The sequence below is a fragment of the Mastigoproctus giganteus genome, chromosome 1, assembly GCF_048544385.1.
Source record: "Mastigoproctus giganteus isolate SK-2022 chromosome 1, ASM4854438v1, whole genome shotgun sequence".
Lineage (NCBI taxonomy): Eukaryota > Metazoa > Arthropoda > Arachnida > Uropygi > Thelyphonidae > Mastigoproctus > Mastigoproctus giganteus.
Genome location: NC_143575.1, coordinates 43,529,768 through 43,546,275, shown reverse-complemented (window position 1 = coordinate 43,546,275; position 16,508 = coordinate 43,529,768). Strand labels below are relative to the sequence as shown.

Below are 16,508 nucleotides of genomic sequence, written 5' to 3'. Positions count from 1 at the left end.
GAGGATGCAGTGGAGGGCCTCATACAGCTGGCAGTCGTAGACAAGGTGCTGCCAACTCTCAAGTTCCCCACAGGCGCATGTTGGATCCTCTGCGATGCCGAGTGCAGGGAGTTTGGCCGTGACGTTTGTATAGGCCTGCCAAGAACCATGGGGGGGGGGGTCTGGGGAAGATCACCATAAAGTTCTTACCATTGATATCTGGTAAGAACTTTATGGCGATCTCTCCCTTGGTCGAATTTGACCACCTGGTTTGCCACTCCTGCTGCAGGTGGGCACGAAGGCGCTGTTTTTAGCTGTCTTGCCATTTGCTGGATTAGTTGTAAAGTTAAGGAAGGTTTGCAGGTTTCCCTTAGAGAGGTGATACAGGAGACCGATTCTGACCTCGAGGTCGAGGGGGCAAGGCACCCGCCAGGACCTGGAGGGCGTGAGTGCTCATCGTGCAGCAGGCGCGGGAGGTGACGAGCAGTATGGAGCGTTGGATGACATCAAGTATCCTTTTTTTGGTGACAATGGTAACTTGGGAGCTTCATCGGAGTGAAAGCTGCTTTTAACAACAAAGATAAGGTCTTTTGGATGAGTCCCCAGTCACGACGCGAGACCTTGGCAACCAGGGCTGCATAATTTTGTTTCTTTTTTTCTGAGCTATTTCAGATGAGGTTGAATGAACAGGTTGCGTTAAGGATAACTCCCAGGTACTTTAATTCTGTTTAAAACTTGGCTGTTCCACTGATTCTGATCAGGGGCGGTCTTCTGATGTCGAGCTTGCCTTTGAGGAGAGAATTGGTTTTAGTCGGGATATGGAGATTGTTCTCTGTGGTCCATCCTTGGAGAGTATGGAGGGCCTGGTTTTCCAGGGCCGCGAGGCGGGCTCTGGAAAAAATAATGATAAGACCATCTGCATAAGCTTTTGCATTCCCCTCCCTTAAATGCGCTGTGGAAAGTGTATAGTGTGTTCGTGTCTAATGGTACCAGGGGTTTCCCCCATCTCCGCGTTGCTTTCATTGTAGGTGTACCAATTCACTGGGAAGGCCAGAGATTTAAAAGTGTATGGATTTTGCAAGTGTAATGTTGTGTATCGTTGTTCTTCTAGCCATTTAGCCGCTAGACCCCTGTGGCCCAACGTTGTCCACACTATGCCTTGTGGAGGCAGACCAGGTACCAAGCAATTTTAAGTTTTCACTCTGGCAGGTCCTGCCACCTAATTTCCTGAGATTTCAGTGGCAAGGACCTTAAAAATAAAATAATAATTTAATAGTATTGGGAAGTAGTCGCTGAAAGGTTAGGCCGAGAGGGGTTTCATATGCAGTTGGAATTTTATCAAATACAAGTTTTTTCATGCGATGGATAGTATTTAATTGGGTTTGATTTATCTCAAAAACGATGAGTACAGTTTATCGTATTATTGTAATTTAGAGGAAATTCTTCTTTGTCTTCTTGTACTTCGTTATCAATGGTTGTATTTTTTTATTCTCTCAAAATCGCTTGAAAAATAGTCTGCCAAATATAAAAATAAGATATCATCATCGTGTTGTCCAAAGTATTCGCCATATCATTTTAATTTTTTTTTCCTTAAAATATCTGAATGAGTTTAATCTTATCTTTAGCCTCAAAGACTCTTTCAACGAAGTCCAAATATTTGTCATTATCACAATTAATATAGCCCTAACCTGTCTTCTTGAAGAAGAATATTTATTATAAAAATGCGCTTCCATATTTATCTTACACTTACCATAAATTTTGTGTTTTGCTTGTCAACACGGATTTTAACTCCTTCGAAAATCAGTCTTGTAATTTGGATCTGTAGACCTATCACATGATATAAGGCCATTTATCGCGTCATTAATGACTTGATATATACAACCTAATACTTTATGAGAATTATTTTCGATAGTAATAACCAAATTGCAGTTTCTGAATGCATAATTCATATCGGGCCATTAAATTCACTTTATTAAATTTTAATTTCTGTTTATGTATTAAACCAGTTATTTCCTTAATTAATATCTTCTTTATAGAAAAAGCCACGAACTGTGCTATAAGCTTGTTGACCACTTTGAGTTGAATTGATTATTATAATTTATGATAGTATTGATTATATGGTATATTGCCGAGCGGGCTAGCCGGGTGAGTAAAGTACCTGCCTGGCAACCCAAAGGTCGCGGGTTCGAATCCCGCCTCGGGCTTGGATCAACGTACTGTAAAAAACTTGGGAGGTGCATTATGGTCACAGAAGCCGATGCGCCAACAACTACAAAAAAAAAAAAAAAAATATGGTAGTATGTTATTTTTTTTTATTTTACTGTAGTGTTAAAATAACATTCAGAAAACAGTATTTTATGGAGAAGCAACCAATATTTGGGGGAACACCCAAATGTTGGCTGCCTCCCACATTTGAATGCCCTTATGCGCGCACATAATGGGTCTATGCAAAAAAGAAATTCAATTCTGCCAACTTTGAAAAATTGCGATATTTGATTTCATGCAATGATAACATGAATTCACTTTAGTAACCTTCGTAAGAAAACAGTATTTAACTTTTATTGCAAAGGGCTGTGAAGTTATAAAAACATGTTTGCAACTTTAATGCACATTTAACTTCTTTTTAGCATATATGTATGTATACATCTAGGTTTCTTGAATAGAAATGCTCTCTTTTATATGTACAGCGATTGTGCATGAATAATTTTAGGAAACTCCAGTAGATGGCACCAGATTCAACGTTATTGCCTCGAGAGCGGAAGCGTCAACAATGGCGAAACGTATATTTGCGCCGTGTAGTGCAAATAAATATACGCTTCGCCATAACCGTGAACGTCCAGAACAATTCGAATTCATTCTACGGCAGAAGTGGTTTTTATGACTTACAATTTACGAATCTTCTAGTGGTGTATTTATTCAGCAATCGTCGAGCCCCTTTATCGTTTTCTCCCATTTATCTATCTTCTGACTTATTTTTAGTATTTCTTCTGCCAAAGCTCACCCTTTCAGTTAATAATAATATTAGAAGAGCCAACCCCTTAATTGGTAGTGCCAAAATTATTATTAATTTCTTTTATTTCGTAAGAACATTGCGTTCCCACAATATTAAAATCAGGTTATGGTTAAAATTATGTTTTCAAGCATTAAGAGAAATGAATGCTTTGCATAGTGAGTTTTTGCGCTGATAAAGCTTCAGTTGTCGTAACTCTAGTTTTCTATGAAAATATACGCTAAACTTGTGGCCATAAATATTATTTATTTCTGTTATTTTTAAACGAATAGTATCTTCATTGTGCACACAAAATATTACACAAATTGCGTGTGTACTACTTAATAATATAAATTTTCTTTTCACATTCACTGACAACAAACCAGAGTGAGAGGAGTGATAACTACGGTGACTTACAAGAATTACTGTATTTTGTGTCATTTCGTTGATTGTTTCTGCACATGTACCTCAAGTGGTTTAATTGAATCAAAATAAATAAATAAATAAATAAATCTTTATTGTGAAGTAGATTTACAGCACAATATCCCATCACGGCGAGGAGCGCCAGGGGTTCACATATAAATAACTTAAGTACAAATTCAAATGGCTACAAAATATAGCGAACACATACAAAAGGCTACAAAATACAGATTACAAATGCAAAAAGAAATACAAATACATCATAAAAACAAGGAGCTCACCACAAATACAGAAAAACAAATTCAACTTGGCAGTGATTCAGGTTTCAAGAGCTTTGATAAAGTTGTGTCTGTCCTTCTTTTTACTTATTATGGTGTCGATGTCGGCGTCCACACGGTTGAGGGCAGCGAGCATCTGCTTGGGCAGAAATCTTTCGGTGAGTACAAGCCTGTTGTGGTGAGCCACAAGTGCTAGTACCGACCTTAGGCTTGGCTGTGGAATCCTCCAAGAGCAAGCATTCCAAATATTTGGAGATGATATTTGGCCTGAGATGAGTTTGGCTGTGAAGACCAGCCTCTTTTCAACGATCAGGAACTTCAACCTCGGGATGTCGAGTGCTTGTGCCATCATGGTAGTTGTGGTAGCGGGAGGTAGCCGAAGCTTGTTATTCGCCCATTTCAGTAACCAGTACAGTATTCAGCAGTGTACACCCGCTTAAAGTTTGTATGTGCAGCAGAGGCCCATATTTCTGCACCATAGAGAATGGCAGGGTAGACGGTGGAGGTGATGAACCTTTTAACAGTGGCAGGATGTCGGACGTGTAGCAGCTGCTGCTTTGAGATCCACCGTAGACGAGAAAATCTGGTACTGAGTTTGTCGATCTGGTTGACAAAGGACATCTTTTGGTCGAACAGAACGCCAAGGTCTGTGTGCGAGGGTACGTTTGGTATTCGTACCCCTGCGAGTGAAACGTTGAGTGCTGTCGGCATGGATTTAAGGGAGAATATAACCTGAGCACACTTCAGAGGGTTGATTTTTAGATTGAAGTTTGCCAGGTACAATTCTAGATCCTTAAGTTGGGAATTGATCCTGTTGCTGAGCTGGGCGGGGTTGTCGCCAGGGTTAATTGGAGTCAGCAGTTTGAAGTCATCGGCATAGCATAGGAGACCATTCGTTGAGGCAATAATGGGCACGATGATGGCTGTGAACAGGACACCAGACAGGACACCCCCCCCCTGCGGTACTCCAGCAGTAATGTCGCAGGATAGGGTATGTTGCTGCCGATGGAGAATAAGTATTCTGTGACTGAGAAGTGATTCCAAAAAAGCACAGCATATCACCTCGACTGTGAAAATTCTCCTTAAGTAGGAGGAGCAAGGCCGGAATCGACACGGCATCAAAGGCTGCGCTTATGTCGAGGTATGTGGTTGCTAGCTCAGCTCTTTGTTCGAATGCTGAGAGAATGCGTTCTGTGGTGGCTGCCAAGTTATTGATTGATGACGGCGCCTCCGTAGCCAGGTGGGAAGGAGCAGCGGTGCGTTAGCACACGCTTCTTGATTAGACCGGGGTTCGAGCCCGTCACCACCAAATATGGAGGATGCGGAAAGGTCAGGGAATGACCACCGCATATCCCGGAGCAATATGGCCTTAGTTGCTAATGCTCCTAAAAACCAAATAACAACAACATAACAACATTGATTGATGATTTTCCTGCGATAGCATAGTGGATTTCAGGTGGTTTCGTCTGGAGGATTTGTTGAGTGATTGTGGGTAGCAAAGCCTTTTCAAGAGTTTTTAACAGACAAGAGGCAACTGATATGGGTCTGAACTGGCTGACGTTTGTGGCAAATTGTTTTTTGGGGATGGGGTACACTCTGTATTTATTCCACTGGGGTGGGAAATAATGCTCAGCGAGGCATCTGTTGTAGATCGAGAGAAGAGGGCCTATGATGAATGTGCTTAAGCATTTGATCATAAATTGTGGCATTCCATCCTCCCCAACAGTGGCTGTTGTGGGAAGGGAATTGATGGCACGTATGAGCTCCTGTTCCGTGATCTGGATAGTCCCTAGGACATCTGAAGGGTTTTCATAGTCAGGCTGGACAACTGTAGATGGAACTGTGGTTGTATTTGAAAATCTGGCGATGTATTTGAGCCATTCTTGAGGATCAAGCATGTGATTGAATCCACCATGTGGTGCAGCATAGAATGGCTTTCCTTTCCTCAGAGTGCGGTTAAGGTTCACTTGGATTGCGTCAGCTTTCTTTCGATTAAAGTGGGCCCTAGCACGGGAAAAGGCGATTCTGTCTTTACTATCATTCGTATGCTTCCATTTCTTATGTAGGACTTGTTTCATTTTGAAGCTGTTGTTAAGATCAGCAGTCCACCACGATCTGGAACGGGGAGTTACTGTTACTCGTTTGGTGGCAGCATAGTCGGTGACGGATTTAATCCAGTCAGACAAGAGTGTCACTGCAAGGCTGAGGTCGCAGTCAATGAGGACATCCCAAGGAATGCAAGATGCTGCTTCTACACAGAGTTGAGGATTAAGGTATTTAGGTGCTGAAACATATTTGACTATTTTGTTGTCAGTGATGTTGAAGTTTGGCACCTGCAATGACCATGTCAAAACTATGGGCTGGTGATCAGACAGGAAGAATGCGATGGGATCATCCTCAGCTGTGCATGGTGTTGAAGCAAAAGCGAGATCCAGTAGGTTCAATCCCCTGGTGGGGTTCTCATTGACCCGTATCATGTTGATGCATTTGAAGAACTCGCAGAGCCTGATAAAGAGGTGATGTCGGTTTGGAGGCAGGTTAAAATCACCACAAACAAGGCGTTGTGCAGACGGACGAAGATGGTTTAAGAGCCAGTTCCCTAAATCTTCAATAATTTCAATTGTAGGCCCTGGGGGAATATACACAGATGCGATATCAATGTGGCTGGAGTGGAAGCGTAGCGAGACTATAATCGCTTCGAAATCAACTGTATGTATTTGTACACGAAGTTGTAAACTCTCAGTTCTATGGGGGATCGTATCTGAACATAAAACAAAACCTTGTGGCTATAAGATTTTTATTATTTTTACTTTTTAATATACAGTTTTTTTTTTTTTTAATGAAAACCCCCAAACAAGAAGGGTATCACAACCTATAGTACTTAGTACTGTGCATGAGTTGAAGGAGATGGGGAGAGGGGGGGGGGATGCCGGAAACTTTTCTCTGGTGACTAAACATGGGTTTCGCCACTTCAAGCCCAGAGGAGTATTGCTAAAAAAAATGTACCGGAATGGGAATGCTCGTTCTCCAGAAGGCTATATGATAACGCCACATCGACTGTACAGTAACTGATTCAGATTTCAGACTCACGGTTCATAGAACAACCAGTTCTAGTGTTCAGCTCATGGCGAATCAAAATGCAGCGTTCGTACGCATCACAGTATTTATCACAAAATTTATATTTTTGTTTTTAAATAAATGTTTAAAGAAATCTATTAATTTTATAGATTACTATTAATATATATATTTAGTAGCAATGGGTAAAATAGATATTTCTCTCTCCGCTTTGATTTTCTATTATGACATTTAGAAAAAAAGTACCGCAACGTCGTTCCGGTACGAATACATCACTGTTCAAGCCTCCAATAAGCAAAGTGGTGGTATTGCACCGGTTGATGCGAGTCATCTGCCACCTAGTGTTAGTATTAGTACTAGTAAGTATTAGTAATATATTATATTATAGTATTGTATTATTGGAGGCTTGAAGTGGTGAAACCCATGTTTAGTCACCAGAGAAAAGTTTCCGGCATCCCCTCCCCCCCACCTCCTTCAACTCATGCATGGTACTAAGTACTGTAGGTTGTGAAAATTTTCCAAACATGTAGTTCTCGGAGTTGATAATAAAGCATCAACTGTTCCCTGCAGGAAAACTGGTAAAACTTACTGAAATTTTTTCTTGGAATTATAAATATTTATATCTTTCACTATTTAAGTTTTCGAGGTTTCACAGTTAATTCTCATACAGGAATGTTATCTTGCTAGGCTGTTCTGAAATGTAGTCAACAGCTTTCTTTAATAATACTTGAATATCATCCAACTACTGGCTGGCGGAGATGGTATCACGGCTTGGGGGATAATTTCATGGAAATTGTTGGAACCCCCTCACCTCCAGATCCTACCTCTGCATTGTTTCGGACCAAATTTTTCCCTGCGTGGTGACCATGTATCGAGATGGCACTGGACGCTTTGATATCACAAGCCCCGCATCGTGCAGAAATGGTTCTAGGATTATGTCCAAGCATTTTGTGTGTTATCTTGGCCGCCAAATTCCACCAACATCAACCCCACCAAACATTTGTCCATGTAACTTTTCTTTACTTCATTAAACATGCGTACGGTATTTGAAGTCCGGTGCAGAAATCTGTGATAGTGCAAGCAATAATTTAATATAAAAGTACTAAGGATATTCATTAACAATCTGTAATCATATGCAATTCGTACAAAACCACATCTTTGGCACCACTGTATCTCCGTATGCAGAGCAGTGGTTGTAAGGTTACACTTATACAAACTCATCCAAAATCGCATAAATAAAAATGCGAACATCAAAGCTGAATTTCGAGCAAATATCAAGATTCCCTAGAACCAAACAAATGAACAATTTCATGATTATTAACCCGTTTTCGTGAACTAGATTAGAGTTCGTGACACCCACATTCACTAAGAAAAAAATCATACAAAAGATATCATCGAATATGATGAAAAGATTTCGTGCTTGTTGTTGTTATGGGAGTTTAAAGGCACATAAGCTACTATGGCTATAATGCGCCTTTTCGTGCTTGTATTCAAGAAGTTTGACATTCTCAGTGTTTATTATAAATTTTTATAATTACATAATCTAAAATTAAAAGAATTAACACATTACATTTTAATTGATGATATTTGAGTTTCGCAATTTTAAATTGCTTGTAGCATCGCAAGATGAATGATTCGCTTACCCAAAACGATCCCACTATTACGGGGAACTGTAAAGCGTATAACTTGACTTGTGCTCGCTGTTTATTATTTGTTCGTGCGTCCACGGTAGCACAGTTGTAGCGTGCTTGTTGGCGAGTGGAAGAGCCTGGGTTCGAATCCAGCAGAAGGTATTCGGGAAGTTTTACTGCCTTCTTCCACTAGGTGCTGAGTAAGTTGACCTCAGGCCGTGGAGTGAGGTTTTCTCCGATTTCCCCTCACAGACGAAAATCGACCGTAGAACACAGGAGGTTACAGGCAATTACACTTTGCGTTTCTTGAAATTAAAATGCCCTTTTAAGGTTCTACGGGAACTACACCTGCCCGGGAGAGGGTAGTTCCTTCCCCCCCTCCCCCAGAAAATGTTTAACTAGTTTATTCTTGATTCAAATGTTTGAATCATTGAATATGATGAAAAGATGGTGGATATTTACAAATTTATTATTACAATTACTATCATAGTTGTTTTAATTACATAATCTGATAGTAAAAGAATTAACGCATTTTAATTACTGATATTCGGGTTGTGCGAATTTTGAATCATCCCGTATAAGCGTTCAACCCTGGTCAAATTTAAATTCATTGGTCTTATTTCTTATTTTTTGCAGATTTAAATTCATGACCCGTTTTTTCTATAGCTGATTATATTTGAACCGTAATTATATTTGAATTATGTTACAACTAGAATTTTCGTGAAGAATATTTCGCCAAAACTGTTTCTGAGAAAAAGTAAAGATTATTACTCAGGCTTTGCCAGCCTAACCGTCTCTGCAGTACTTTTACTGATCACTATATATATATATATATATATATATATATATATCCATTATTTTAAATTAAATAAAACATAAGCCAGTAGTATGGCAAAAACTGTAGAGCGAAAATTAACATAAAAATAACCCAAATAAACAATCGAACGAAAAGAAAGAATAGATATAAACAGTAGCCCAGAAACCCTAATATAATTTCGATCTTTAAATCCAATTAACAAAAACTATACAATTTTTAGGATAATGCCAATTAATTATTAATTTAGCGGTACCCCCCCGAGAGGTACCAGTTCCGAAAGACGTGAAATATCACCCAAAGAGGGTTAAAGGAACTACCAAACGAATAACAAAATCAAAATAAACTAAAATAAAATAGACTGACCATCATGCCCCATATCGACAGAGGACCACGAGGCCAATAATGGTCATGGAATCGCTGCATTTCAATCGTCCATACAAAACATCGCAAAGGCGGAAATATCGAAGAACCAAACCACCCTTCCATTCTCCGATAGATCAACCAATGCAGAGGATTTGCATGGCGGTGGTCCTTATGCAGCGAAAATAAACTATAGAACAGACAGCACTCTAAAGCAGAGCCACACCACTGACATACTGTAAGCTTATATTGAAGAAAAAAAGGAAATAGATAGCGGCACAGGCGTTGCTAAATTAGCATATCGACCCATTACTATTGAATTATATTAAATATTGACGAAAATTAAATTATAATAAAAAATTAAAATAATTAAGCCTATAATTAATTAAAATAATTAAAATAATTAAAAATAATTAAAAATAATTAAAATAATTAAAATAATAATTAATAAAATAATTATTTAATTTTCGTCAATATTTAATATAATTCAATAGTAATGGGTCGATATGCTAATTTAGCAACGCCTGTGCCGCTATCTATTTCCTTTTTTTCTTCAATATAAGCTTACAGTATGTCAGTGGTGTGGCTCTGCTTTAGAGTGCTGTCTGTTCTATAGTTTATTTTCGCTGCATAAGGACCACCGCCATGCAAATCCTCTGCATTGGTTGATCTATCGGAGAATGGAAGGGTGGTTTGGTTCTTCGATATTTCCGCCTTTGCGATGTTTTGTATGGACGATTGAAATGCAGCGATTCCATGACCATTATTGGCCTCGTGGTCCTCTGTCGATATGGGGCATGATGGTCAGTCTATTTTATTTTAGTTTATTTTGATTTTGTTATTCGTTTGGTAGTTCCTTTAACCCTCTTTGGGTGATATTTCACGTCTTTCGGAACTGGTACCTCTCGGGGGGGTACCGCTAAATTAATAATTAATTGGCATTATCCTAAAAATTGTATAGTTTTTGTTAATTGGATTTAAAGATCGAAATTATATTAGGGTTTCTGGGCTACTGTTTATATCTATTCTTTCTTTTCGTTCGATTGTTTATTTGGGTTATTTTTATGTTAATTTTCGCTCTACAGTTTTTGCCATACTACTGGCTTATGTTTTATTTAATTTAAAATAATGGATGTATTTCAGCTTCATATGGAGGAATTGCACGTCGCTGCCTCTAATGAATGCTTAATTATTTATTCATTTTACTATAATTTAACTTTATTTAATATAATTCAATGATAGTATATATATATATATATATATATATATATATATATATATATATATATCTGTTGTTGTTACTTGGTTTTTAGGAGCATTAGCAACTAAGACCATATTGCTCCGGGGATATGCGGTGGTCATTCCCTGACCTTTCCGCATCCTCCGTATTTGGTGGCTGAAACCCCGGTCTAATCTAGAAGCATGTGCTACGCACTGCTGCTCCTGCCCACCTGGCTACGGAGGCGCCATATATTTGTTATAATATTTAATACTTTTTATCGCTGTGTAATTTTCCTCATGCCATCTTTTTCTGCTCTGATTTTACCAGCTCTGCTTTCATCCATCTTGGAATCCTCCTCGTGCTATACTTTTCTTAATGGTATACATGCATTCGTGGCTTCTGTGACTACCGCTTTAAAAATATTTCATAATTCTAATGTATTCATTTACGTTTTACATTACGGTTATTACTCGTAAGTCGTGTTTAGAGTTATTCAGTTCAAATGTTTTCATAACATCGATGAAGTCTATAAAATCTCAAGTAACCTAACTTTATTTATATAAAAGGTCAGGGTTACCCCGGTTACTTGAGTTTTATACTGTATAATGAATGTAAGGTTTATTATTTTTGCGTATAACATAATCTATCAGCTGGCAGAGATTTTGTCAGCTGACAGCCAACATTATGACACTAGTGTGCGAAAATGCGTGTACTGTGTTTCCAAAAACATTCAGTGGATTAGTGTAGCCAGTTTTGTGAGGGTTAACAGTCAGCTTTTCCTCCTCAATGATTAAGGGCTGCGTCTATTGACCATATATATATAATATATATAAGCTCTGATACCAAAATTCCTCAACCCAGTCAAAGATTATTATGCGAAATGGTGTGAGACATTACCTTCCAGCCCTGCCATATAGGAGAAATCCTAGAGACCGCAATTAATCAAAAAATTGCCTACCAGCCCAGATCACTCTCGCTGGTCCGTCCTCCTTGACAGTATAATGGTTTCGCTGATGATCACTTGTTTGGAGAGGTCTGGGTTCGAGTCCCGTCACCGAATGAACGAATTTCCAAAGGACTCTTCGATCGGAGCTGTAGTTAGCCAATCTCAGGAGGAGGGAGTAGGCTTTCCAGTGTGTTATTCTGGATTTTTTAAGCCTCACAAGATGCAAATCGATCCATGAGCACACACTTGCACAATATTATACACAATGGTTTAAAATGATTTAGGTTGTTGATGCGCCTAAAAACTGACCAACTGTCTCCTTTCTTTGCGATATCACGCCTCTTAAAAAAAAAAAAAAAAAAAACTGAAAGGATGCCAATTGTAAAATTGTAACCAAACACTGAATTGTAGCAGGCTGTCTACAAGGATAGTATTTTGTAAACAATGTGATTTCTTTATGTGAATCGGCCTAAAATCATAAGCAGGTAACCTCGAATGGTTTACACTGAACTTCATAGGTCCTAATTGTGCTGTATATTTTTCGGGATATTGTATGCTAGGTTTATTTTACAAAAAAAAAATAAAGGTTTTCCAATAAATGGTTTTAAACGGCCTTTGTAGTGGCAGTACAATAAATTAAAGACTAGTTTCTATACGTTTTTTCTGCACTGTTCATTAAATGGTTTCCCTTTATACAGGGTGTCTCAAAAATACATGGCATAACTTCAGGAATGAGTTCCTCATATGTAGACAATAAAAATATTTTATATCAACGTAGTTCCGGAAATGCTTGGTTTCCGAGTTTTGAAGGTCTGTCTATGACGCTTAACTGTTCACATCACCTTATAGTAATTGTTCAAAATGTCCGCCTTCTGCCTGAATACAGGCCTCACATCGGCGTCTCATGGACTCGCGAAGACGATGCCAAATTCCTGGCATGTATTGTCTCACAACCTGCCACAATTCGATTGCGGAGAGTTTCCACATCAGCTACTGGAGTCGAATACACGAATGACTTTAAATGGCCCCACAAGAAGAAATCTAGTGGGTTTAAATCAGAGGAGCGTGGAGGCCAGGTAGTTGATCCACCTCTACCTATCCACCGACCAGTAGCACGAGGTGTAAAGGTCCCATGTTCACAAAGGCGGCGATGGATACCTTCAAACGTTTTCCTGTCTGGACATCTTCGTTCTGGGAACCTTTCGTGGTACAAACGACGAGCCTCCAGGGCATTGCCGTCAACCAAACCGTACATAAAGTGCACATCCGCTTGCTCCTGATTTTAGTACATAGTCGGAATGGAAAACCACCAGATTCTGTCAGTACCTTGTGATGAAGGAAATCACCTGCGGGAGATAAGACATTCCGGTTAATAACTCGGGAACCAAGCATTTCCGGAACTATGTTGATATAAAATATTTTATATCAACATAGTTCCGCAACCTTTACACCTCGTGCTGCCGACAGTGGCGCCTCCGTAGCCAGGTGGGAAGGAGCAGCAGTGCGTAGCACACGCTTCTTGATTAGACCGGGGTTCGAGCCCGTCAACATCAAATACGGAGGATGCGGAAAGGTTAGGGAACGACCACCGCATATCCCGGAGCAATATGGCCTTAGTTGCTAATACTCCTAAAAACCAAATAACATAACATAACAACATAACGCTGCCGACAGAGGACGACCAAGATCTATGACTCCTGAAGTAGAGGAGGAGATTTTGGATGTTGTGTATGCCGCTCCTGGAATCAGCACACGCAGAATAACAATGCAACTGGCTGTTCAACGTTCGACTATTTGGAGAGCGTTGCGAGAACACCACCTGTATCCTTACCATCTGCAACGGGTACAGGCCTTGTCACCAGCAGATTACCCTGCGCGAGTAATGGTCTGCCAGTGGTTCTTGCAGCAGTGTGGTACAACTCCTCACTTTTCTGCCTTAGTGATATTCACAGATGAAGCACAGTTCACACGAGACGGAATCCAAAACTTTCACAATCAGCATGTATGGGCTGAGGAAAACCCACATGCAATTCTTCCATCACATCACCAACAGCGGTTCAGCCTCAACATCTGGGCGGGTGTTTTGGTGATAAGTTATTTGGGTTAATAACATTCCGGTTAATAACTGGGGAACCAAGCATTTCCGGAACTCATTCCTGAAGTTATGCCGTGTATTTTTGAGACCCCCTGTATATTTTTTTTTCAATTTATTCTTTTTTTTTTTTCCCCCTACATGATTTCAAAAGTCTGATTGATCAAATTTACAAAGCTGCACTTTTTTTTTTTTTTTACTACCAAATTGTCAGTATCGCCCAGAGACGAAAGTAGATAGTTAGCTTTCTTTCATGTTATCCTTTCAGATCTTCTATTTGTATCTCTACCTGGGGAGTATCGCTTTCCTTGGCTACGTGTACCTATTCCTACTGAGAAGAAGACCCGAAAAGGTTAAGGCCCGAAAAATGACATTTTTTCACACTGTTCTGAAAAGAGTTAGTTCCTTCTCGAACAAGACAGCTTTGAGTTTAGAGCAGGGAAGCACAACAAGTCACAAGAAGAAGGTTGTGGATGCGCATTGTGGAAGCTTCTACCTGCGTCTTGGAGCAGTAGGTTCGTATCCTTTGTTCCGATTTATTTGATAACAGTGAATTCCTATATTGAATGCCCATACGCATTTATCACCCCCTAAAGGGTGCTCGAATTTATTTTTAAAATAATATATAATAAACATAGTAGTAAACTGATTGTATATTTTAGACAAAAAAAAAAAAAAAATTGGAGTCGCACAGCTATCAAGTAATTTCCATCGCTGTTCTTTCACACTGTGCTTTCCTTCTGGAAACGGATTCTTCATCCAGAAAACAGTCAAATTGAACAAAGAACACGTAAGAAAGATAAAAAAAAAAAAGCCATACACACTCATGACAGACAGACAGACAGATGGAACAGAGTGAGACAAGAAAAGGACTTCATCCTTTCACAAGAGGTGTAATTGTAGGATGCTGTATTGCATGCCTGTCCATTCGCTAGATAGCAGAAAGCCGAAGTACTTTCCAGAAGTGCATGTGACAAGCTATCCTGATGCAGAGAATGGAAGCATTGGACATTACAGAAGTAGCAGAACGTGATGTGGAAGATGAAAACGTGAATAGATCTGGCATATGTGCAAACACTGCAAAAGTGCTCTTTTACCAATATTGTATTGTACAATTATTGGTATAATACAATCTGGATATTCGGTGGTGTTCATGTGATTTGAATTGGATTGTTGAACATGATTTAGGCATGGTTGGGTTATCGTTTATGAACTCATGAATTCAACTCTCTGTTGTATCGTTCAGAGTAATACAATTTGCATTGCAGCAGCTCTTTGGAGAGGGAACCCATTGAGCACGAGAACGCTCCGTATCACACAGTGCGCTCGGTACAGCATTAGTTTGACGAAAATGATCTAATGAACCTGCTCTTTCCAGTCAGATCTAAATCCAATTGAAGACGTTTCAGATTTTTTGGAACCACAGCCGAGAGCCAGAACAAGACATCTAATTCAAAAATCTAGCCGTAGCTGTACAGGGATAGTGAAGTAAAATTTGAGCCCCCACATACCAAAAAAAAATGTAACGTGTTATTAATCCCAATAGGTTTTAATATAATTAAAACCTGTTTCGCGCTCGACATAATACTCGATGTTAAAAATTTATTTTTTCTGGCCTGACGTGTTTTTCATCTAGTGTCCAAGTACATATTGGATAAATCAGTACTTATTTCATACCTTCAGTGTATACGGAAGGCCTCCTCCATTTCCATTTCTTCCAGGAGTACTGCCACATCAAGAGAGAGATCATTCTCGCCTTTCTCCAGTCTTTGCTCATCTCTAGAACACACCATTTAAAAGTAGACTCTAAGAATCTTACCTGAAACGTTCATGCAAGATTTCTTCCCAGAACTGTGTTGTCTGGCCTTCCTTTTATTGCTCTATTCCATCTGCTTGTCACCCCCATTCCTCATATTGTCGGCTATGCGGATGACAGAACTCTTCACAACTATTCCTAGACCCATAATATTTCACCTCTCACTTGAATGCTACCCTTCCATAAATTATCTCAACATCAGTCTATCTCACTTTGGTCTTAGCTTCAATCCTAAAAAAATTCAGCCGTGATGATATTTTCTGTCGAGGAAAGTTTCACCTGTGCTCAATCTGCCATGTAAGGTGCACCATTCCATAGTAGGCTCAATTTCAGATTGATCTTTTGGGGAGGAGGGCTGTCTTTGATGAAGAGCTAACCTTTCAAGATCATGCGACCTGCCCACATACAAAGACTTTCATAACGAGATAGCAGACAAATCAGAACTTATTTCATATCTAACTTGAACACCACTATTAAGTGTGTTAGAAAGTTGCCCCACTGTACAACATTGTATGCAGTGGAAATTTGAGCATCCGCTTCCCCATCACTATTGGCAAATATTTTCACAGACGAATTTTACCCTTCGAATGGATTGCTTATAAATAACGAATCCATTCAGCTTTTCATTACCAGAGGCTAAACTGCCAAAATTGATTATTCATTGCTCGTAGCAAACAAATGCTCATTGGTGATATGAATGTTTCTGTTTTGGAAAACTATTGAATGGCAGATATCAAAACTTGCCCTCGGAATAGGAAAGCAACGCCTTCAACTCTCGAGATTGATTTTCCATTTGTAAAGGATAAAATCCACAGGTGAATGGTGAATACAGCCGCAACCAAGTGACTTTAAATGAATCATGAAACTTGCTTTTAACTCTTTC

The 16,508-nt window shown here is 39.4% G+C and overlaps 1 protein-coding gene across 3 annotated transcripts in view; it reads left to right on the top strand.

Annotated features, from left to right (window-relative positions):
• Positions 1–16,508, top strand: part of LOC150090752 (proton channel OtopLc-like) — a 181,137-nt gene that overhangs the window by 120,346 nt on the left and 44,283 nt on the right. For all 3 annotated transcript variants that reach the window (XM_090372422.1, XM_090372427.1, XM_090372430.1), the window contains one exon: positions 14,078–14,324. In XM_090372422.1, the coding sequence (XP_090228548.1) occupies positions 14,078–14,324 (247 nt within the window). The remainder of the gene's footprint in view (positions 1–14,077; positions 14,325–16,508) is intronic.